Raw genomic sequence first — 23,809 nt, forward strand, 5'->3', positions numbered from 1 at the left:
GAGAGCAGAAAAAATAAATGTGGTTTATTTACAAAGAAGATATTGTCCTTAATACTGTTTATTGTTTTTAAAGGCCTAATAGTTAAGTGATTGGTTTTTGTTTTTTAATCTAACAAAGACTAGAGCATATCACTACTACTTGTTTGCCTCCTCCCCTTGTACTAGAAATGTGAACACTAAATTTGTGATTTATCTCTTCTAATGGTGTTGGAGGAGGCCACTTGTTGGTTCCCAACTGCTCAACCCTGAAATAATCACACAGAAACTATATTATTTGCAATACTGTTTGGCCAATAGCTTAAGCATATTGCTAGTTAGCTCTTAGATCTAGAATTAACCCATCTCCATTATTTTATATTTCACCATGAGGTTTGTGGCCTACCAGCAAGGTTCCAACACCTGTCTTGGGCAGGGCTACATTGTTTCTCTCTTACTCTGCCTTCTTCCTCACAGACTTCAGTTTAGTTTTTCCTGCCTGGCTCTGTTCCCCTATAGCTCTGCTATAGGCCCAAAGCAGTTCCTTTATTAACTAATTATATTCACAGCATACAGAGGGAATCCCACATCACTTCCACTTTTCTGTTTAAATGAAAAGGAGGGTTTTAACTTTAATATAGCAAAATTACACATAACAAAACAGGTATCAAGAAAGATTTACAGTTACAATATTTATATCTACTTTCTATTCTTCAATTCCATCAAAGATGCCAGGATACAATATTACCTAAGGAAACAGGAAGTTCATTGTAAGCAACTTCCAAAACTCTAGAGTTGACAGAAACAGCTCCCTGCCTGGACAGTCACCCAAAGTTCTTCTGTACCATTGGGGTATCTATCTTCAGCCTACAGACCCATGGTGTCCAGCAGACTTTTCCATGAAGCAGGAAATTTCAAAGACAGTTCAGCCTATATTGGTAGTTTGTCAGTCACATTTTTCTGTGTCCTGCAGAATGTCTAGTAGACTCTTTCTTGAAGCATGAACCCCAAAGGACAGTGTCACCTTTAGACAAGTTCAGCAGTCATTTCTCTGTGGGTCCTGAATATCTAGTTCATACCGCATACCATCAAGCAGTCCAGGCAAGAGCAGTTTCTTGCCCAAATGACTAACAAACTCCATGAGGAGCCTCTTCAATGCCCATCTTCCTCTTGAAGTAGATTGGTGCTGCTAGGTGCAGATGTGTCTCATTGTCATTAAAAGTCCTAAAATCTTAAATGCCATATTCTGTAGTCTTTGAAAGATTCAAAGAAAGATTTAAAGAATACCTATCTAACTGAACTATATCTCTATATATCAAGAAAATCTAACATGACTATAAGCTTGACTATTATATATGATTATTTATTAACCTGTATTTTAATTATATATTACATTTTTAAATGAGCTGCACAAACACAATACCTTAATCAAGAGCAGAAATATACATATAATAAAACTGACCTTAAATTTGTACCAATAAACCAATGCAAATCTTATAGCATATCCCTCTTTAAATGTAAACAAGCATTTATAAACAATATTTGGGAATATGGGCATAGTTCTTCTCCAAACTGCTTCCTGCTGTTTATTGGGCAAAGTAATTTTGGGGGGTGTTCAAGGTGACCTTTCAGGGGCTCTTGGTCCATCAAATCACACTAGCCTGGAATGAATCCACAGGTTTTCATCCTCTGTAAGAACCTCTTTTCCAAAGCAACATATCCTTAGGCTCAAATTTTGAACATAAAACACCTTTAAAGTATATATGTTGGTTACTTAGTTCCTTCACAGTCAAAGCACTCAAAGAAAATATAGTAATATACATAACCCAGACTTCCTGCATAATATTCCATTTTTATGTGGCTTATTATTTTTTAGTCCTTTAATCTATGTCTGTACTGTCTCTTTAAAGACTTTACCTTTTTAAATACCATTTACTTATTTTTATAACTTTCTATATTATTTTTCTTCTCTCTCCCAAGCTACATACATTTATCTAACACTGTGACCCATTTAGAGGTCTTTTATGTCTGAATATGTCCTATTGTATAATTGTAATTCTTTACTGTCCAGGAGCACTTCTTAAAATACTAAGCACTTCTTAAAAACTTAAGCTGCAGCATTACTAGGGTATACACAGCAAACTTCCTGTTGGCTCCACAGAGTCCAACATGGTGAAAGTCAGCTGACTGCCTCTGTGAGCTGTGCACATTGCCCCAGTTCCAAGTATGCAGCTGGTTTATGTTGAGCCATCAAGCAGTTTGTAACATGCTGCTTACAAACCCCATTTAAACGCTCGATAGCCAGACCCTGTCAGAGTTTGTGCTAGCAACACAGCCAAGAAAGCCAGCATTTCAAAACAGCTACTACTGTACTGCTACTGCTGAATCAGGAAAACCTCTCTCAAAGGAGCCATGCCTCTGCTTGCTTCTAGTAAACAGAGCACAAAGAAAATGCCACTACCAAACCATTCTTTTGTGTCTAGGATTCCTTTGTAAGCTTTCTCAGGTTAAACAGTCACACTGGCACCAATTTGTTGGAGGAGGATCACTTGTTGGTTCCCAGATGCTCAGCCCCGAAATAATCACACAGAAACTATATTATTTGCAATACTGATTGGCCAATAGCTTAAGTTTATTGCTAGGTAGCTCTTACATCTAGAATTAACCCATCTCCATTATTTTATATTTCACCATGAGGTTTGTGGCCTACTGGCAACATCTGTCTCGGGCGGGGCTACATTGTTTCTCTCTTACTCTGCCTTCTTCCTCCCTTTCAGTTTAGTTTTCCCAGCCTAGCTCTGTTCCCCTATAGCTCTGCTATAGGCCCAAAGCAGTTCATTTATTAACCAATGATATTCACAGAACATAGAGGGGAATCCCGCATCATACTGGCTTATGAAAAACACTATCTTACCTACTATTAACTATGTCCCTATTACTCATTCTCTCTATAATTATTTACCGTACACTATGTTATTTTTTTGAAGGCCAATTTAAATTAATTATGGAAAAGGAGCACATAACTAAAACAAAAGTTTCTTCAACACCTGATTTAATAACTTGCAATTCAGTTTACTCAAATACGAATGAAATAAACTCTGTCCTTGATAGGTACCAAAGTTCTAGCTCTCATTTTTCAAAGTCAGCCAGAGAAGGGTGCGACCTGTTGACCTCAATACAAACTCAGTGAGCATCCTTTCCTTTGCAGTAACATATGACTTCAAACCCTGCCAGTCCAGTAAATTTACTTTATCTTTTTGTATTGAAGCAAAATATTATGAAAAACAGAAAAACAAACACAAATAAGTATTTGGAAATATTGATAAGACATTGTGTGCTAATATACTGACCTTAGAGCTTCCCACTTTCCCCCTTTTTGTTTTCTTCTTTTCTCCTTTCCCTTTTCCCTTCCTTTTATTTACTTCTTTGCTGGGGAAACTTAGGGTGTGGCACAGCTGGATTGGTCTCTACCACTGAACTTTACTTCCAAATGCTTTTTTTGGGAGAAGGGAAGGGCAGTTTGAGACACTGTCTCACTATGTAGCACAGGTTGTCCTTGAACACAAAATCCTTAGCCTACCAATAGCTGGGATTAAAAGTGTGTGCCACCATGCTTGACTCGTTAGTGCAGGTAGACTTGTTGGTTGGTTGGTTGGTTTTGGTCAGATGTAGTACACTGGTTCATCTCAGATCAACAACTTCAGTGTGTAATGTATTTTTAATCTGGAATCCAAGAGCCCATATTAAAGGCTTGATGCTCGGCCTGGTTAACAGAATGTGGTGAACACTAAGAAGCTGGGGACTAATGGAAGGCTTTCAGGTCACTGGGAGTGTTCCAGTGTGGACATGTGGGATACCAGATGTTTCCTCTCTTTCTCACTTTCTAGCTATTATGAGTAGTTTGGGTCTACCACATTTTGATGATGTACAGTTGGAGAGAGAGAGGACCAATTAATTGCAATTTCTATAATCATAAGCCAAAATAAACCTTTTTTTTGGGGGGGGGGGGGTTTGAGACAGGGTTTCCCTGTAGTTTCTAGAGCCTGTCCTGGAACTAGCTCTTGTAGACCAGGCTGGCCTCGAACTCAGAGATCCGCCTGCCTCTGCCTCCCGAGTGCTGGGATTAAAGGCGTGCGCCACCACCGCCCGGCTCAAAATAAACCTTTTTTTTTAAAAAAATACAGTTTCTCTAGGTATCCTAAAACTGCCAGTCACTATGCAGAACAAGCTAGTCTCAAATTCAGAGATCTACCTGCCTTTGTCTTCTGAAATTAAACTCATATGCCACCACACCAAGCAGCCTTCTCCTCTTATAAACAGATTATTAAGTATTTGCCACAATGACAAAACATGATACAAAGAAAACACAAGACATCTCTGAAAATACTCTAATTCCTATCAGCTGCTAAAGAGGTAGGTCCATTCAAGAAAGGCCTTAAATATATATATATATATATATATATATATATATATATATATATATATATATATATCTCCAGTGTGGTTTGTTATGGGGGTTGAATATAATAGTAAATCGTATTTTCCCATTTTTTGATTGTCTTGTACTTTTTTTAATTGGATGTTGAATATTAGGTAGCAACTCAAATGTTGGTTTCTTTTTATTCTAAGACTTGTTATTGCTACTTATTATTGCTACACAGATTAGTTAATATTCTTGAAGTAATTTTTTTTCCCTTTTTTTTTGGGGGGGGGTTTCGAGACAGGGTTTCTCTGCAGCTTTTTTAGAGCCTGTCCTGGAACTAGCTCTTGTAGACCAGGCTGGCCTCGAACTCACAGAGATCCGCCTGCCTCTGCCTTCCGAGTGCGGGGATTAAAGGCGTGCGCCACCGCCGCCCGGCTTCTTGAAGTAATTTTGGTAAAGGTTTTTGTCTTGTGCAGTCACTAAAGTCTCTCTATTCAGTTAGTTTAGTGGTTAGTTAGTACCTACACAGACTTAAGTAACTTGCATTAAGTACAATACCCTTTGCAGAAAGGCTATGTGTACATATATTGGAGCATGCCTTTGAAAGGCAAGGCAATTTAAAATTCACTTTTAGCCTCTACTTTCTGATCCTCTGGAACCTTAAAGTTAGCCACAGACAGAACTGGGACCTTATTTTAAAGGTTTCCAAGGCATGCATACTGCCCTTCCCAGAGGCTGGTTTTCAAGAGTTTTAGGATTATATCTGAGATTGTAAGACCCCTATGGACACTTCATTCCCAAAATTTTCTTTTTAAGTTTCATGAACCAATTTTTATTGACCCCAACTATTATTATTGTCACCTCTGGCAGCTGCAATAATAGATAACTCATGTCAACTATTTTCAATAGACATCTCAAAAACAGGGCTTTTCACTAATGGACATGCCCTACCCAAGAGTTTCTAGATTAGTGATTCTCAACCTGTGGGTCATGACCACTCTGAGAATAGTATTTCAGCTATCCTGCATCTGATATTTACATTATGATTTGTAATAGTAGCAAGATTACAGTTCTGACGTAGCAGTGAAATAATTTTATGGTTGGGATCACCAGAACAGAGGAACTGTATTAAAGAGTCGAAGCATTAGGAAGGTTGAGAACCACTGCTCTAGACAAAATAAATAGTGACAATTCAGCAGGACTAGAATTTTTAGGAAAATTGCAAACCTATCTCACCTTCCATGATTACAAACTACAAGTTTTGAAATCTACCTTGATATGGAGGTAAAAAAGGATGAGAATAAGACAAGCTAAAACACCACGAAGTTCACTAATCCAATACAACTACTTCTTTTGGAAAAGCATTCGTAGAATTACTGAAAGCCTTTGGTTAATTTACAGAGTTTGAAAACTTGACTTTGACAATTTTGCTATTATTCTAAATGCAAGTTAACCTCAGTCAGGAGAAAGGCTTCATGAAAGGACCCCACTCCAAGCTAGATTGTTGTCTGGGTTTGTCTTGTGTAAACGACCACAGCTGCTATGAGTTCAGGGGCGCATAGGGTTCTGTCATGTCCAGGAGGCACTGTTTTGTTCCAATCCTCCATGACTTCTGGCTCTTACAATCTTTCTACCCCTCTTCTGTGGTAGTCTCAGAGCCTTGGGTAAGAGGTATGCTACATATGCCCCATTTGTGGCTGAGCACCCCACAATCACTTCTTCTCTGCACTTCCACCAGTTCTCAGTTACTGTATTAATCGCCATTCATTATTTTTAATAGCTAGTTATCAAATTACTGTCATTTAGATTCTGCTTAAATACATGAAAATGACAATGTTTAAACTAGAAACTGTCATCTATTTAAACCTCTCAAAAACTGGGCATGACAACTTAAAATACACAAAAAGAGAGACACACAACTAAACTTTGATTACTGTTTTCATATTAGCATTCTCAAATTTGGTTATAAGCATGTCACACACATTTAGAAATCCAAGAAGCTCAGGCTAAAACCAGAGTCCCTAGATTATATGCAAAGAACTCTACAACTAGGCATCTACCTATGTTTTCCATTTATCAGATCACCTACCAGGTGAAGGGGAACACACCAGCCTCTCAAAGACCATTGGCTGAAGGAGGTTCCCACCAAGCAGGTAATAAGCAAAGCTCTGCTTCTGGCTTGGCCCCTGTGACTGACAGTAGCAACTAGATAAACACAGACACTGCAAACAGGAGCTCACTGAAGCCCACTAGTGCCCATGCACACCCCAAATTTACTGAGTGTTTAAGGACTATTTCTTTATTAGCTGGTGTGCTTTTTAAAAATGAAAGCTTAAAAATACTTAATTTTTTCCAAAATAAGTAATTTTCTTCACTTAAAAATAAAATAGTAAACTTTACACATAAAGGAAAACTAGTATTTAAAAATATTTTGTTAAGTTTCAAATAGTTCAGAGGCTACAATAAGACTATTTAAACAATCTGTGTTAGCTTCAAGTTTAACCTCTCATGCTACTGGGACTGCTACTAAGTTGGCAGAAAAATGGATATGTAAAATTATGTTCTGATAACCATGTTTTCTGCTTAGATTTATATAAGGTTAGTACTCAAGCAACCAACTTTACGCAAATAAACATGGACGCTTCACATACCAAACAAACAGACACAAGAAACCCGAGGCCAAGCACATCTTCAACTGTATTTATCATCATAGACTTTTAGTGCTCTCTCACTATATTCATCCTATTCTAGGTACAGGCCTACTCTTCTCTTAAATTCAGTTAAGACCTAAAAGTCAACCTAGTTTCAAATTCAAACTAAACACATAAAGGTATTTTACCCATTTTAAAATTTCCATTTGGGTTCCAACATGCTGACATCAGAAAAAAAAAAAAAACACAGACCTATCAATAATCTCCCTAAGATGGAAAACCCCTATTTTCATTTTCTAATAGAAGTCATGTCAAGACCCAAATGGACAGAGATCCAAAATATGGCTGCTTTAGTCTGACTTCAGAATAGAGAAAATGATCCATGCTTTTTTTCTGAATGTTTCTTTAAAAATAACATAGTTCCAAAGAATAGAAACAAGGAGATCCCTTTGTGCAGAGTCTACAACCAATTCCTGAACACAGACAGAGTCCTTTTGTCACTTACTCGAGGGCATTCACCTTCTCAGTGGCCTTCCTTCTTCCAACCGCACACATCAGCACACAGGTTAATAAAGAGCTGGGCTGGGGATGTGGCTCAGTGGTAAAATACTTGCCTGCCATGCTCTTGGCCCTGGTTTGAATTCTCAGCACCACTTAAAATAAAGAGCACAGAGACAGTGACCAAACATATTATGTAACCAGATAGACTATGGTACTTAAAGTTTTGTAACTAAGAACAGTCTATTCAAAATGTTCACTGCTCATACTTAACACTCAAACTCACTTAACTTCTAAGCTAACAAATGTTAAATTAGTACTTAAACCCAATAAAGCATAAATGCTCCCTGGCTCTAATCTCTCCATTTATATAAGCAAAACAGACAAGGAGATAAATCTACTTCAGTTAATAAAGCTGTTAACTTCAAGACAAGTGAAAAAGTCACAAACAATGGCTCACTTGTCATTCAATAGAGAGAAAAAGCAATTTTCCTCAATAGAGACTAAGTTCAGCCTCTTTAAGGTATATTTGGTTGAGTTAGCACAACAACTGTAAAAATGATTTGAATTTAAACTGATACAATCTTAGAACAAAATAGCTAATTTCCTTCCTCTACACTTTACCCATATCCTAAACTAAACAATTTTATTTATTTACTTATTCTGCTGAGCTGAAAGCGCCAAAATAATATACTTTCTTCTCCCATTTTCCCTTCAAAATAATCTGGTAAGACACTTTCTAGCTATCGCCCTAAGAGTCGTTCTATTAGGATACAGGGAAGACAAGCCTTTGCCTAGAGCAAAACTGAATAGAACAGTTCTCAAATGCTCCATCAGCAACCAACAAGGACTGAGGAATCTGTTACAACAAGGAAAGGCTTGTAGATGGAGAGGGTGTGTCTAAGTCGTATACATACTTCAGTGAGTGTGAAAACAACCCAAGAATCAGTCATGACAATGTTTTCTTGGCCTAACAATTTACCACACACATATACACTCAATGTGGCCTGCTATGATATAACCCTTTAAGAACAATCATAAAATGTTCTAAGGAAAAGTAAAAGTGCCAGCTTACAGACTCTCACTGATCTTTTTAACCTAGGGAGGCCACAATAACTAAACATTCATTTTCTAACTTCTGTGGAGCAGGTAGAGTTTGGTATTATGATCATTCTCCAACATTCAAAATTATTCATTTCAAAACAAGGGGAAAATGAAGTATCATTTATAAACTAACAAAAAATCTAGAAATTAAATTATACCATAAAGCCAAGACTTTTACAGAACTTCTAGAAAGACTCTCTCAAGCAACCTGGTTTTGCCTAAGACCGAATGGAAGGTTCTCTAGGGAAATCTACAGTGAGAGCTCTCATACCCAAATCTGTAGAGAAACAACAGTCCCCTCCTACAAAGGCAACGCATGAATTTTGGAAGATTAGCATTCACTGTGAACTCCCTGGAGGAAGGCCAAGGTCTATCCTGGATCCTTCCAACAAATCAGAGTATGCATTCATCACCAGTTGGAAAGCAGCCACCCTCCTTCACAAACTAAGAAGGAAAAACCCATCTAGAAGCACTAAAGCCCCCAGATCATAGCACGACAAATCACTTTTTCAAACAGCTTTATGGTTTGCAGAGGGCTCATCACAAACAGTATCATGTTACCCCACTTTCTCTACATAAAATTCAGGTTTAGGGCCAGTAAGATGGTTCTGTGGGTAAAGTGATTGCCAGCCAATGATGCAAGCCTGAAAACCCGAGTCTGATCCGAGAAACCCATACAAAGGTAAGAGAGAACCCACTCCACAGTTGTCCCCTGACCTCTGCTTACTATAGAATAATGTACAACACACAACGCCACATCAGAAGACACACTGTCTCTCTCATTAGTGTGCACACATATACAGTGTGTGTGTGTATGTGTGTGTGTGTGTGAGAGAGAGAGAGAGAGAGAGAGAGAGAGAGAAGTATGCACAACTTTAAAAAAAGGTAGGATTAGAAAGGTTCAGTAATCTTGCAAACTGACAAGGCCAATGTACAGCTCTAACCTGTACTCTCAATCTCACACTCTTTAGAATACATGGTGAATCTGGGAGTCTTTTCCAAATCACTGACATTTAAGAAGGTGTAGGGCTGCCTGGATCATGCACAGTGTATGAATAAACTCTTGATTCAACTGAGCACATGCTCTTATTAACATACACATGCCATTTCAGTTCAAGTGCCTGAATGAGAAAAATGAAATCTTTCTTCTGACTGTGAATTTAAGTTCGTTATCATAACCAAAAACACGCAATTTGGCCTTAAGAAGCCTCAGTTTGCAACCTGGTTCATAAGAAGAGGGAATAGGAGCCTTATCTACCAGCTACAACATGCTACTTAGATGGCATAAAACTGTAAAGAATGTGAGCACTGAGCGCAGCAGTCCAATCAACTGTAGTGGCCAGGAACGAAGAGAGTAACAGAAGATGGCAGTAGGAACGGCAGTCAGATCAGTAGAGTTGACAAACCCAAAGTATTTAAAAAGTTCGTGAACTTAAAGGTATTAGTGCAACCAGTATCCAGAGGTCTCAAGTATCATTAACTTCATGCCATGCACAAACTTTTAAAATTTCCCCTGCTTTGTCTCTATGTAGGTAGTATATAATCATACAAAACATGTTTAGCTAGTAAAGACCAACTTAAAACTGAAAGACAAATAGTAAAATGGAACAAGCAGATGCAAAATAAAATTCTGAATATATAGACTGTGAAAATCAATAAAACACAACAATTTGTAAAGACAAAAAAACAGGAAAACAGAAATGACCAATATATAGACAATATATTACTCACTCACAATCCTACAAATGCAAATGAGATGTGATTTTTCTTTCATTTATGTGACTGCCAAAGATAAAAATAGTGTTCAAATCTTGCTATTAAATTTCCCAATCTATGACTACGGAATGTCATTCCATTTACTTATATCTTCTTTACCCTTTGTAGCAATATTTTGTGACTTTCAGGCTTTAAGCTTTTATTCTCCTTGGTTAAACTTATTTCTAAATACTGAAATTTTTATGGTATTATAAATTAATTTTTTTCCTTAATTTCCTTTTTAGTTTGTTCATTGCTAAGTGTGTAAAAATGCTAGTACTCTATGTGTTTATCTTCTATCCGATAACTTTGCTGAATTCATTTACTAATTTTAATTTTTGGTATATAGTCATTAGGATTTTTTCATAAACAAAGTCTTTATCAATGTTCAGGGATCTTTTTCCCTTCCTTCCCAATTTGGATGACTGTTCTTTCTCAAAGGGGCTGGAATTCCATGTCAATGCTGAAAAGTGATGAAATTTTTTAAAAAATATTTTCAAAATTCACACCAGACAATACAAAGAAATAAATATTCCACAGGCTAGAGTACAGCTCAGTGGTGTATGATTACCTTGAAAGTATGAGGAGGAATTGGGTTTAATCCCCAGTAGGGGAGGAGAGAAAGGAGAGTAGAGAAAGAGAAGAAAAGACAAGAGACTTTCTTCTCTTGACCAGAAGCTTCTCCTTAATGGGTCATTATTGCCACTTTACCATAAGCACTGCAGGGTAAGAATACATAAATGGAAGAAGAATTTGAGCTGCCCCATGTGTTAGATATGCACATTTCTTCTTTAACCACTGAAGGACACTTCTGCTTCTCAGTGCCAGGCTCTCTCCGTGACTTCTGGTGTAACTGCTCTAGACACACCATATTTGCTCATTAACAACTGCTGCCAACTCTCCCAGGCTCAGTGTCTCAGATTACAGGCCGCAGCTGCTGCCAATACAAAACAGCTACAACTTAATTCTGTAAACTGCCCAGTTTCCATTTCTGTCCAGATACTGTGTTAGTCATAACAAGTAGTAAGTTTTGTTATAATCGAATTCTATGAAATATCACATTAAATGATCTTCACACTCAGAAATGTTCACTAAGTGATGTCAAACAGAGCTTGTGATTCCATCTCAACACAAGAAAGGCCCTCCTGATATGTTCTTACAACTTGAAGGGAAATGATCTAAAGTATAACCAAACCTATACTCACTTCTAGGGAAAAACATACATTAAAGTACAACTGCCTTAATTTACAATGGTAATCTGATGTCCTGTTAACTTGAGCCAGAATGCATCCTCTTGATTAGTTTTATACAGGCTTATTTAAGGCATCCTGCAACTAGTGAATTGTCAATGAAGTGAAAGAAACAAAAATTCTGAATTATGACATGTGGGTTATCTTTTACTCTGTAACTGCTCTTTGCAGGTGTGTGTGTGTGAGAGAGAGAGAGGGGGGGGGGAGGATATATTCTAAAAGTCCAGAATATACCATTATGGTCAAAAAAACCCTTTTCTTTCCAAAAGTATTTAGAGTTGAAAGCTTTCAATTTTGGAAGTCTCTTATCTGCCCAAAAGTAAAGCAGTCCCCCTTTTCCCACCAAAAGACTTCAATTACCAACAATCTCCTTCCTGAGGCTAATTCTAACTACCAGACTCTTACTACCACACAAAAGAGACAAAATCACAAATCTTTGGTATTTTCCATATACTGTAAGTTCATTTATCATTCCACAGAAGTAACAAATGACTTTCCCCAGAAGTGCCCCTTCCCCACTTACTCCTTACCATTTAATTGGTAAGCCTCAAATTTTATTTATTCCTCACGACTTTATTCCTCACATTTCTGACAATCTCATTTGCAGTCCCCTCAAAGCCTAAAACTAAGAAGGTAGAGGAAATGCTTATCCTCCCTGACAATTTCACCATGAACTGCACTTTATTGACTATATCTCAGAACCATGCTAAATTATCAAATGCAGTCTAAGCAATTATGTGATTAACATTTCATTTTCTCATTATGTCATCTTCTTAAAGCTCCCTCTTAATATATTTTCTTAGATTTTTCTCAAAGTTTATCTTCCTAAGGATAGCAGTACAAATAATTTACTTCCCGTTTCCACATCTGATAAATTACAACATAATTTATAAGTATTAGAAACACTACTCACTTTTTACAAGTTTAAAAAAGCTCTCAAGAATAATCAACCTAACACATACAGAGATAAGATAAAGCAAGCTGCTATTCTACAAACACTGAGAAATGAAAGCTTCTGTAATAAAGTTAAAACACATACATAAACACATAAAATCACTCTTTACAAAACGGTGGCAGCGACTCGCACCAGAATTTGCTATTTTAGAACTAATAAGATAATAAGAATAAAATGACAAATTAATCCAACCATACACAAGGATAGCCATCTTCTACGAAGGTGAGAAAAAAATTTCAACAAAAGGACAAGCTCCTGCCCTGGAGTACAAGAAGGTCCTAGGCATTCTGCCCTTGGTGTTTAATTCCAGCATTAACCTCAACTAGCTAACCTTTCATGGGTCAAAGAGCACAGGGATGCCACATGCCTATTATCATTCTGAAAAATCACAAAGTGCCATGGCAGATTTGATTTCCAAATCCTAATTTACTATATCCAAAGATAATCATCTTGCCAAACTATTTTTTGACAAGTAATTATACAATTACTTGACAAGTTTATCAATGACCTATGGTTATACCCTTCTACAGCTGTTCCTGATTAAAATCTTTGGTAGATGGTAGTTACTTCACTGGTTAGCAAACAACCAAATTGACTGTTCAGTCCTATCCTAGTACAGCCACATCAAATGACAGCCAACAAAACTCAAAGCCTTTCTCACTTCCTCCTACTTGGAACATCTATAAGAGTATGGATTCTGGTGATCCCAAGTATAATTCATGAGTATAATTCCAGTCTTAGAACACAATAAATGTCTAGTGGATGGGTGAATAAATAAATCAATGGACATACTAATGGAATGAACTCTGGTTGTTGCCTGAATAGATCAATCTTCATCAACTCCACATGCTCCTTTCACCTCTTCAGCTTCCCCTCCATTCCCTATAGTTAAAGCAATACTATACAGCACATGTGCCTGCTCTTCATTTCACAGCTGCTGCTGTAGTATAATGCAATAACTTATTTATGTTTATTTTTGCATAAGGAAGATATAACTGTGTAACACCTTGTTTTTTCCTAAGTCATCTGATTTGTTTTCAATTAAACTGGAAATGACTACAGAAGGAAAATTATTTATAGTCAAAGCATTGCCTAAATAAAGACCCATACAATGCCAGAGTCATCCTCGACATTAACATTAGAATGGTCCAAGACAGAATGTCAATGTGCATGCTTGCATCTGCATTATCACTGGTAACTAACTCGTTATCTGCTATTAGTACATAATTTGTTGAAACCCTATTAGCTACCAAATCCCCAACCTCCCCTAAGCACAACAGCACCTACTCTAAGCACTGAATCCAAACAGCACTCTCCTGTTGTTGAGACCTGTAGTGATGAGGCGAGCAGGCCTGCTTTTCATCCTGCCCAGTTCCCACACGGCTAGCTTTACACACGAAATAACAACACACAAATTGTATTCATTTAAACACTGCCTGGCCCACTAGTTTCAGCCTCTTATTAGCCAATTCTCACATCTTGCTTTAACCCATATTTAGTAATGTGTGTAGCACCACAAGGTGGTGGCTTACCAGGAAAGATTCAGCATGTATGACCTGGCAGCTGGCTCCATGGTGTCTGTCTCAGAGAGGAGAGGCATGGCGTCTGACTAACTTCCCTTTTTCCCAGCATTCTGTTCTGTCTACTCCACCCACCTAAGGGCTGGCCTATCAAATGGCCAAGGCAGTTTCTTTATTAACCAATGAAGTCAACACAAAACAGAAGACCCTCCCACATCAGAGACCTTCAGGGGTATGAGAATTTCTCCAGCATGTTTGTAAAACTAAGAACCAGAGGCAAGAAAGGCCCCGGAGAAAAGATGCCATGCAGAACAATATCAAACCGGCACAAGTTTTCTATGGCACACTCTGTGTATTAAAAATTCATTAAAAATAATCTTTTTTAAGGCAGGGTCTCACTTTATAGCCTGGACTGGCCTTAATGTCACAGACATCTGCCTACCTCTGTTTTCTGAGTGTTGAGATTAGAGGTGTGTACCAACATACCTGAATGACTATCTTTTAACATATCAAGTCCAAAACTAAACCAGAACTTCCCTAAAACTTTTGTTCAAATTAAATTCCCAACACACCAGCATTAAGAGGCTAATGCTTAGGAGGTAATTAACCACATGATGGGATTGATATCCTTAGAAAAACGACTTAGTAAGTGCACCCCGTTTATCTTTTCTGCCCTTTGAGGAGGCTTTGATTTAAAAAAAATTAAAATTAAAAAAAAATAATCCATAGAGCAGGCCCTGACCAGGAAGTGTCCAAGAGGCTTTCTAAACATTACAAATTATTGCTATTGCCATTGGTTAATCCTAGAGGTGGAAGTGGGTAAGTTCCTATTACTGGAGACACCATGCACTTCTAACACAGGACCCAGAGGCTGGAAATGACCTGAATTGCTTCTTCCCTGAGGACTAATACCAGAAATCCCCATGAAAGCTTCTAAAGGAGCTAAGCAAACAACAGTTCTAACCAGCTATGACAATTATGAATGACATCAACAACCAATATGGCATGATAACTCTAAGGGTCAGTAGTGCCACTCATCTTGGCAGTAACCAATAGTTCTCTAATTGGACTTAAGACTTGTTCAACAAGAGTGAAATAATGCTTGGTACTGGAAACCTAGCCAAGTACTTGGGGCTAGAGAAGTTATGAATCTTGGAAAAGAACCTATAACCATCACTTTACTTAACCAGCATAATCTCTAACCACATTCTAAATGCTTGTCCTTATACCCACAGGTAAATGTAGTATTTACTCCTTATCAAGGAAACTTTTGTTGTAATAGACGAAGACCATTACAAAAGACACAACCAAAGTGCAGTTGTGGGGTCCAGTTCCAATGGATAGTTCAAGAAAACAAGTCCCCACGCCTAAGGCTTGAGGGCCCTTGCAGAAGGTGGGGAAGAAAGACTGCAAGAGCCAGAGGATTAAAAAGTTTGCTGTGATTAAAGATCCCAGCACTCGGGAGGCAGAGGCAGGCGGATCTCTGTGAGTTCGAGACCAGCCTGGTCTACAAGAGCTAGTTCCAGGACAGGCTCCAAAGCCACAGAGAAACTCTGTCTCGAAAAACCAAAAAATAAAAATAAAATAAATAAATAAAAAGTTTGCTGTGAGATCATGTCTCCTAGTAATGTCAGAAACTACACCCATAGAATCTCACCAACATGAGCTGAACAAGGACAACAAAAGATATACCAAAATGGATGGGGGAAGGGTGAGGGTTGATTATAGGCCTCAACCCTACATAAAGAACTAAGAAAAGCTGAGAGTGGGAGGAAGTCTTTCCCGGGGAAGAGTACACCAACTAGTTATCCAATTCCAGATGGTCAGTCCTGAAAACACACACACAACTAACATTATATTGACTGAGAAGGTTATTTTTAGGAATATATATGTATACACATATATAAATGCAACAACAATTAACGAAAAAGCAGCCATGAATTTGAAAGAGAGCAAAAGAAGGTGTACGGGAAGTTTTGGAACAAGGAGGAAAGGAGAAATGATGTAATTATAGTATAATCCCCATATAAGAGATTGAAAAAGAATGTCAAGGCAAGATCAGTGCCTCCTAACTTAAAAAGGCCAACTATACAACTGTCATCACTGACTCCTATTTGTTGACTTTGATGATACATAAAATATACCTCAGTAAGCTTTTGCTCAGAACAAACTACAAATCACTGACAATATGGCCTTGCAATGAACTTCAGTCTTCAGCTTTAGCCAGGTAAAGTTAAGGTGTTAAGAACTCCATCTGACCAAAAATAAAAGAGATACATGTGCATGTCTGTATAAATTTATATTAAACCCTATTTATTATTTATTAGTACTGGTTTATTTTAATTATGTATTGTTTTCATATATTACATTGTTAGAACTTAGACTCTATACGTTGGCCAATATCATAAGATATATTTGTTAGTAAATGAGCATTTTTACTAAGCTCCAAGTGACTAGAACCTGATTGGTGTACTACTACTTTGAAGAATACACAACTATGTAGCACAAAGTTAATATGGTAATTACAGTCTAGGTAAATCTGGCTTTCAGAATAAAATTAGGAACAGTAAATAAACTATATACACAAAAGCTCTTATTTTGCTTACAGGGACACACATAAGGGTTACTCTGCTGAAGGTAAAATGTTGTGGGGAGTGAGGCCCCTTGTTCTGTCCCGTCCGCCCAACCAGCTTACATGTTGCTTTCATTGGTTAATCAATAAAGAAACTGTAAAATTTAATAATTTTCCTTGGGTAAACTAAAAAAGAAAGCAGAATACTAGCCCTGACCAACAATATTATGTACTTAATGACCTTCACCAACTACTCATTAATAGTTCTTAAACCTGTAATATATTTTCTAATGAATTAAGCACTTCATGCCATCACAAATGTATTTTGCTTCACAAATTAGAAAAAAATGTGGGGGATGGAGAAATGGCTCAACACTTAAGAGCACCAGCTGCTCTTCCAGAGGACCCAGATTTGATTCCCAGCACCCACAAAGCAGCTCACAACTGTTCTAAACTAGAGTACAATGACTTTTTTGGCTTCTGCAGACATCAGGCATTCAAGTGGTACACAAACATAATGTAAACAAAACGTCCATATATGTAAAATAAAATTTAAATTAAAAAAAAAAACAAAAGAATTACGATCAAATCTTGGGGAGAGGATTACAGCTGAACATAGACTTATTTTTTTAAATGAACGTATAAACCTGAATCTCTTATTACTGTATTTTTCTTTCCCATATATTTAATTTATGCATTACTCTTCCTGGTTCTTCTAATTCTAATGTTATTTTTATAACTCAGATACGGGATTAAAATGTGTTTTTGAAAAACCGTTAAGCAAAAACTTAAATAGCTCTTCCTACAGAAAAGTCTTATGAAAAAAATCTTAAGCTTGCAAGGTATGTGAAAATACTAACACTTGTGATCTCTCAGTGGTGGGATTATATGTTTGTCTAGAAATGTGAAAAGAATCTGGAATATTACAACTCTTTTTTTCTTAAAGTTTTTTAGATTTATATATTTTTAGTTTTTGTATATGGGTGTTTCACTGGTATGTACATCTGTGTACCACATCTATACAGTGTCTACAGAAACCAGAAGAGGGTGTCAGATCTCTGGAACTGGAGTTCCAGACAATTGTGGGCCACCATATGCCTGCTGAGAACCAAAGACAAACCCTTTGCAAGAACAACTTAACTACTAAGCCTTCTCTTCAAATTCTCTTTTCTTTCTTTCACCCCTGCCCCTCCACAGGCATTCCATCACTGAGCTACATCTCCAAGCTAACACAGTGTTTTAAATCAGCAGTTCTCAACCTGTGTGTCTCAACCCCTTTGGGGGGTAAGGGTCAAAGGACCCTTTCACAGGGGTCACATATCAAATATTCTGCATATAATTACACTTCATAACAGCTATGTTTTTTTTTTGTTTGTTTTTTTGAGACAGGGTTTCTCTGTAGCTTTGCGGCCTGTCCTGAAACTAGCTCTCATAGGCCAAGTTGGCCTTGAACTCACAGAGAGCCTCTCCAGTGCTGAGATTAAAAGTGTGTGCCACCACCGCCTGGCCCATAATTCATAACAGTTATGAAGTATATATATATATATATATATATATATATATATATATACACACACACACACACACACACACACACACACACACATTGTTGGAGTTCACCAAAACATAAGGAAATGTATTAAAGGGCCACAGCATTAAGAAGGTTGAGAACCACTATTTTAAATAAATCTCTTCAGAATGTATGGAAAATGGTCACCATAATCCTCAGGACAGATTTCCCCCTCTCTTAACATATCCTTCGGTTACCTTCATGTTCTTAAATTAATTCAATTAACTGTACACAGCTAAAAGCTTGAAGTAAATTCATAAGAAGACTAAGCTACACAGTTAACTGCCAGTTTTGTCTCCTGGTTATGGTTTGGTTTATGGTTTTGAGGCAGATTCTTGTGTAGCTCAGGCTGGCTAGAATTCTCCAGCCTCCTTTGTGCTAGGACTGGTGGCACATATACGTCTTGTCATCTGTCTTCATTTCTCTGAGGAATATTTTATATTCTTAGATTTATAGGAAATCTGACGAAGTTAAATTTCTATAATCTAATCACTGATCCTGGAAGAAGCAGAGAGGAGCAATACTGGATGTGTGAAGCAGGATTCCACCATCCCCACTGAAAAGGCCAACATGGAAAGACAATGTCAGCCAGGAGCTGAGGTCGTGCCTCTTACTCAGACACTCAGGAGCTCGGGAGGCAGAAGGAAGGAAATCAGAACTGAAGGAAGAAAGCCTGGACTACGAAGCAAAACTGTCTCAGAAAAAATAAAAGTGGTGGGTGGGGGAAAACAAAAGAAAAACAAGCAAATATTTCTTATTTTCCTTCTGATTCATACAAGTAATTTATAACGTGTGGCTGTATGAATAAATGTATAAATGAATAATAAGAATAAAATAAATGTCTAAAAGGAACAACCAATTTAAAATATACTACAAACTTGGCTATACGGTATGTTTACTGATCAAAAATAAAGCAAAATACAAATGCTGTTCATAGGAAATAGGTGGTACTAAAAAAATAATTGTACTTATAAACTACTGCATGACTCAAAACCTATCTTCCCATCAAAATAATGTTATACAGTGGTTATCCCTCAGTCTGGCCCACAAAACCTATTTAGCAGTTAGTGAGACATGTTGATTTATCCCACACTACCCTCTATGAATGACACTGGTTTTCTAAAAGAAGAACCTGGTAAATGCCAGGAAAACAAGTTCCTCTCCAAGTTTTCCAGCAGAGAGGCCACCCTAAGGTCTACCATCTCTAGGGGAGCAACTTAAGTCCAAATACTCAACAAGACGTGAGTTGAGTGAGCGAGCAAGCGAGACAGTCAGAGAGAGAGAGAGAGACAGAGACAAAGACAGAGAGACAGAGACGAGGCCCTGCCCTCACAGCTCAAGGTTTAAACACACTGAAAAGCCTTAATCTCAGGTGCACCTACAACACAGGTCAACTTTCCCCTCTGACAAATCCTGCCTCCTTCCCTCTTCCACGAAGAACACTCCGTAAGAAACCTCTTGCCCATAAATTTCTTTCAAGAGACTATTTTCCAGTGTCTAAGGCAAATAACCAACACTATAAACTCCATGGAACTGTTCTAATATACTCTCTTTAACATATAATAGCTATCTTGCTTCATATTTATGGTAGGTATGATAATCTCATTTTATATATGCAGAAATTAAAGAGAACTTAAATAACTTGCTCAAAGAAATCCGAGGAACTGATTTAAAATGGGTCCGAAAATGCAAAGCAAGCACTATCTACATTTACACAGAGCTGTTAAGAGACTTAAGGTAGAATTAGTTCAAAGGTTATGTTCAAAATGAATTGTCTGGTGAACCTTGTTCAGTCACGAAACAGGAATTTATAAAAGTATGTACAATTCAGGCTCACTGAAAATCGGATATACCATGATCAAGGTTTCAAATATTTTTAGAGCTGAAGAAAAAAGGCTGAGGCCTAACTGAGTCGAAATTTCAGAATGAAACCAGTTGTAATCTACTGCCTGATTACTAGATTCTAAAAATAGTGAATGACAAATCTTGTCCACCTACAAACATAATAATGTTCCAGTATGTGCACACAGATGTTTACTATGTAGGAAGATGATGGCACTTCTTCACAGTAGCTTGTTTCTTCCAATCCTTGAAAAAGGCTTCCAAAATTAGAATCTAATAAGTAGAATGCAATATCCTTTGCATTCTTATTCAAATGCACAATAGCAACCAGTTCAATCGCCTCCACTCCAACCATACTAGAGTTTCCCCAAACTCCCCCTGGCTAGCAATCTTCTCTATAGAACGATGAGTTATTTATATGTAGAATGTACAGTTAAGAGCTAATATTACCCTGCTCTGGTAACTACAATGCCCTACTCCTACAGGGCATAAAATCATTCTATAAATTTGAAACAACTACTAGTTTTAACTGGTCATTAAGTTTACATGCAAACATAAAAACTGACTTGATCAAAACAAACCATCTAAAATTTTAAGATATGAAACCTGCTCAAGGCCAGCCTGAAAGCTATATATAGCTAAGACTTTGTCTCAACAAAAGACTGTAAATAGCTTGTGCTTTGAAAATTTTATAATGATGAAACCCAGTAATAAAAGTAAAAACTTGAAATAGAAATACTAAAGTGGTCTAAGTAATGTAATTTTAAAATTTAAAAATAATTAAGTCTTGAGCCAGTGAGATGACTTAGTAAAAGCACTTACCACTAAGTCTTACAACCTGAGTTCAATATCCAAAATCCACATGGGTGGAAGGAGAGAATCAACTCCAGAAAATTGTTTTCTGACCTGGACAGGTATCACACACACACACACACACACACACACACACACCATATATATATGGTGTGTGATATATATATATATGGTGTGTGTATATATATACACATATATGTATAGTGTATACACATACATACACATGCACACACATATATATATGTTGTGTGCATATATGCCCTATACCTACAGGACATAAAACCACTCTATACATTTGAAACAACTACTAGTTTTAACAGGTCTCATATATATATACATATATACACTTATATATTTATATAATTTCAAAAGTATTTACAATTTCCTTATTCATTTTTGTGTAGGCTTCAGAACCTATGTTAACACTGTCTTCAGAAGCATGGAGATGGTTCTTCTGGTTAAGGTGAACTATTCACCAAGGCATCACCTATGTCAGAACCAACCATGTGTGCCATAAAACTCAGCTCACTGCTCTTCATCCGCAGCTTCTGAGATTCTGGTTATGGAAATGTGGGGACCCGTTTCATCCTTTTTCTGTCTAATAAAGAAACTCCTAATCAGAAACACACAGCTTTACACAGATATGCACAGTAATGCTAAATAAATCTACCAGTGTGCTCCTTCAAATCAATACTGGGCATCGTAACTGGCTTAATGTTTTCAAGGAGGCACCACCTGCCAAAGGAAAACTTCCTCAAGCACTTTAAAACATTCAAATCTTTCAGAGTGTGGCAAACCAGTACAGGAACGAAGGCTTTGAGAACCAAGGATGTCCTAACTTGTAATCACCCGCATTGTCCCTATTTAATATACAGTACTATTAACACTACAAACGATTAGAAGTTCTAAATGAATAACTAATAGCTATTATTCATCAATCATCTATTATTTGCAATGAGCTTTGCTGACCTTTAGGTAATAAGTCTTTAAAGTAATAAGGACCAGGAACTTGATAGTCAAGGGTCTATTTATGGTTCCCTCAGAATAACACTCTACCCCACCATCAAAATAAACTGAGGTTCAAAAAAAATCTGGCCTTTCTCCAGATATCTAAGATCTAAATGGTTAAAGCAGAGTCGATAGTATCCAGAGTCTAAATACCTTCCTCTCTGCACATCAAAAGGCTAGAGCTAGGAAAGCAAGAACAGGTACAGGCTAGCCAAAGTATTATCAAACATTCACAAATATGGAACTTTGCGCCTGGTGATAAATAAATAAAACCTATTTCAAAACTGCAGAGGCATGGCCAGTGGGGCTCCTTTCCAAACAGCCTGTCGCCTCCTATGGAAGCACTGTTCTTCGAAGGGCTGAACCCTGTTCTCCATAGAGAACGGCTTCGGCGACTGACAACTGCGGAACTATTGCAACGATTCTCATCTACTCGTGTTAAGGTGTCCATTCTCTTCCCTGGAAAACTGCCCGACAAGGAAAAGTTTACAAGCCGTCCAAATAAATGCCAAGCACCTGGTCACGAAAACCGTGCCTCCCTATGAGAAAATCCTGCCGCGTCTTAGCTATCATCTACATGTCCCCCTCTCAAGGATCATTCAGGTGCTCAGAGGACTATCAGGCTTCTTTCGAAAAACAAATGTGAAACAATTATACAGGGGACTTTTATTTGTTTAAACTCCAGGCTGGGAACGGAAGTAAAGTTCAGATTCTCTTCCTTCCTCGAGCGAGACTGAGAATTAAGAGAACACTCCCCGAGAGAGAGAGAGAGAGAGAGAGAGAGAGAGAGAGAGAGAGAGAGAGAGGAGAGAGAGAGAGAGAGAGAGAGAGAGAGAGAGAGAGAGAGAGAGAGAGAGAGAGAGAGAGAGAGAACACTTCTTGCAGCCAAGCTCTGGCCTCTCCACCTGTGGCAATCAAGGCGGCAGGCCTAGATCTACCGGGAATTAAGGCTTTTCCTCATTAAGAGCAAAGGCGGCTGGGTCAGGGGTGAGCGGGGAAGTTTGCGATCCGATCACTCTAACTTGGGCACCTTTACTTGCCCGCCCGCCGGCTCGCACTAGCCCGGGACACTCCCGGACTCAGCCAGCGCAGACACCACAGGGAACAGCCACTAACCGGAGCTCGGCCGCAGAGCCCCGGGCGCCCCTCCGAATCCCGAGCCCGGCGAGGTCCCCAGCCCGGCCCCACGCGGGGACCGCGAAGGAGTAGCCACGGCGGGGCGGAGGGGCGGGGCGAGCACTTCCTGACTCGCATTGTCCACGCGCCGCCCGCGCCACCCAGGGCCCCGCCACCGCGCCCGCCCGTCGGGGAGGAAGTTGGCGCTCGCCCCGCCGCTGTCGTCTTACCGTTCTTGGCGTCTCCCGCGCCTGCAGCCCCCGCAGCGCTGGCGGCGTTGGCGGCGCCCGCGCCTGCACCACCCGGGCCCGCCGCGCCGCCGGTGCCCACCGCGCCCGGTGACACCGCCCCGCAGCCCGCCGCCGCCGCCAGGGCCCCTCCGGCCGCCGCGCCTGTCGCACCCGCCGCCGCCAAGGCCCCGGCTCCATTTTCCTGCTCGTCCCCGCTGCTGTTGGCGCGCTTGTTTTTGCGGCCGCCTTTGCTGTTCTTGGGGTTGGGCATCTCCCCGGCCCGCTCGAGGGGGTCCCAGTGCCCGGCGCCCACGGAGGCTGCTCCCCGCGGCGCCGGGGCGGCTGTGGAGAGCGCAGGGCCGGCCGCTCTCCTCAGGCACCCGCCCCGCCGTGCGGCCCGAGCCGCGCCATCCCGGCCGCCGCGCCCTCCCCGGCTTCCTGGAGCCGGCGCGGGCGGCCACGCGCGGCCACCCGAGGCTCGCAGCCGCGCGAGCGCAACGGGCCCGCGAGCGGAGCGAGACGCTCG

The 23,809-nt window shown here is 39.1% G+C and overlaps 1 protein-coding gene across 1 annotated transcript in view; it reads right to left on the minus strand.

The window, feature by feature from the left end:
* The window catches only part of Heca (hdc homolog, cell cycle regulator), a 48,853-nt gene extending 25,254 nt beyond the window's left edge, over positions 1–23,599 (minus strand). The window contains exon 1 of the mRNA XM_038339977.1: positions 23,284–23,599. Coding sequence (XP_038195905.1) covers positions 23,284–23,554 — 271 coding nt within the window. The 5' untranslated portion in view covers positions 23,555–23,599. The remainder of the gene's footprint in view (positions 1–23,283) is intronic.
* Positions 23,600–23,809: the final 210 nt, after the last annotated feature.

Source organism: Arvicola amphibius, chromosome 8 (genome assembly GCF_903992535.2).
Source record: "Arvicola amphibius chromosome 8, mArvAmp1.2, whole genome shotgun sequence".
In the NCBI taxonomy this organism is placed as follows: domain Eukaryota; kingdom Metazoa; phylum Chordata; class Mammalia; order Rodentia; family Cricetidae; genus Arvicola; species Arvicola amphibius.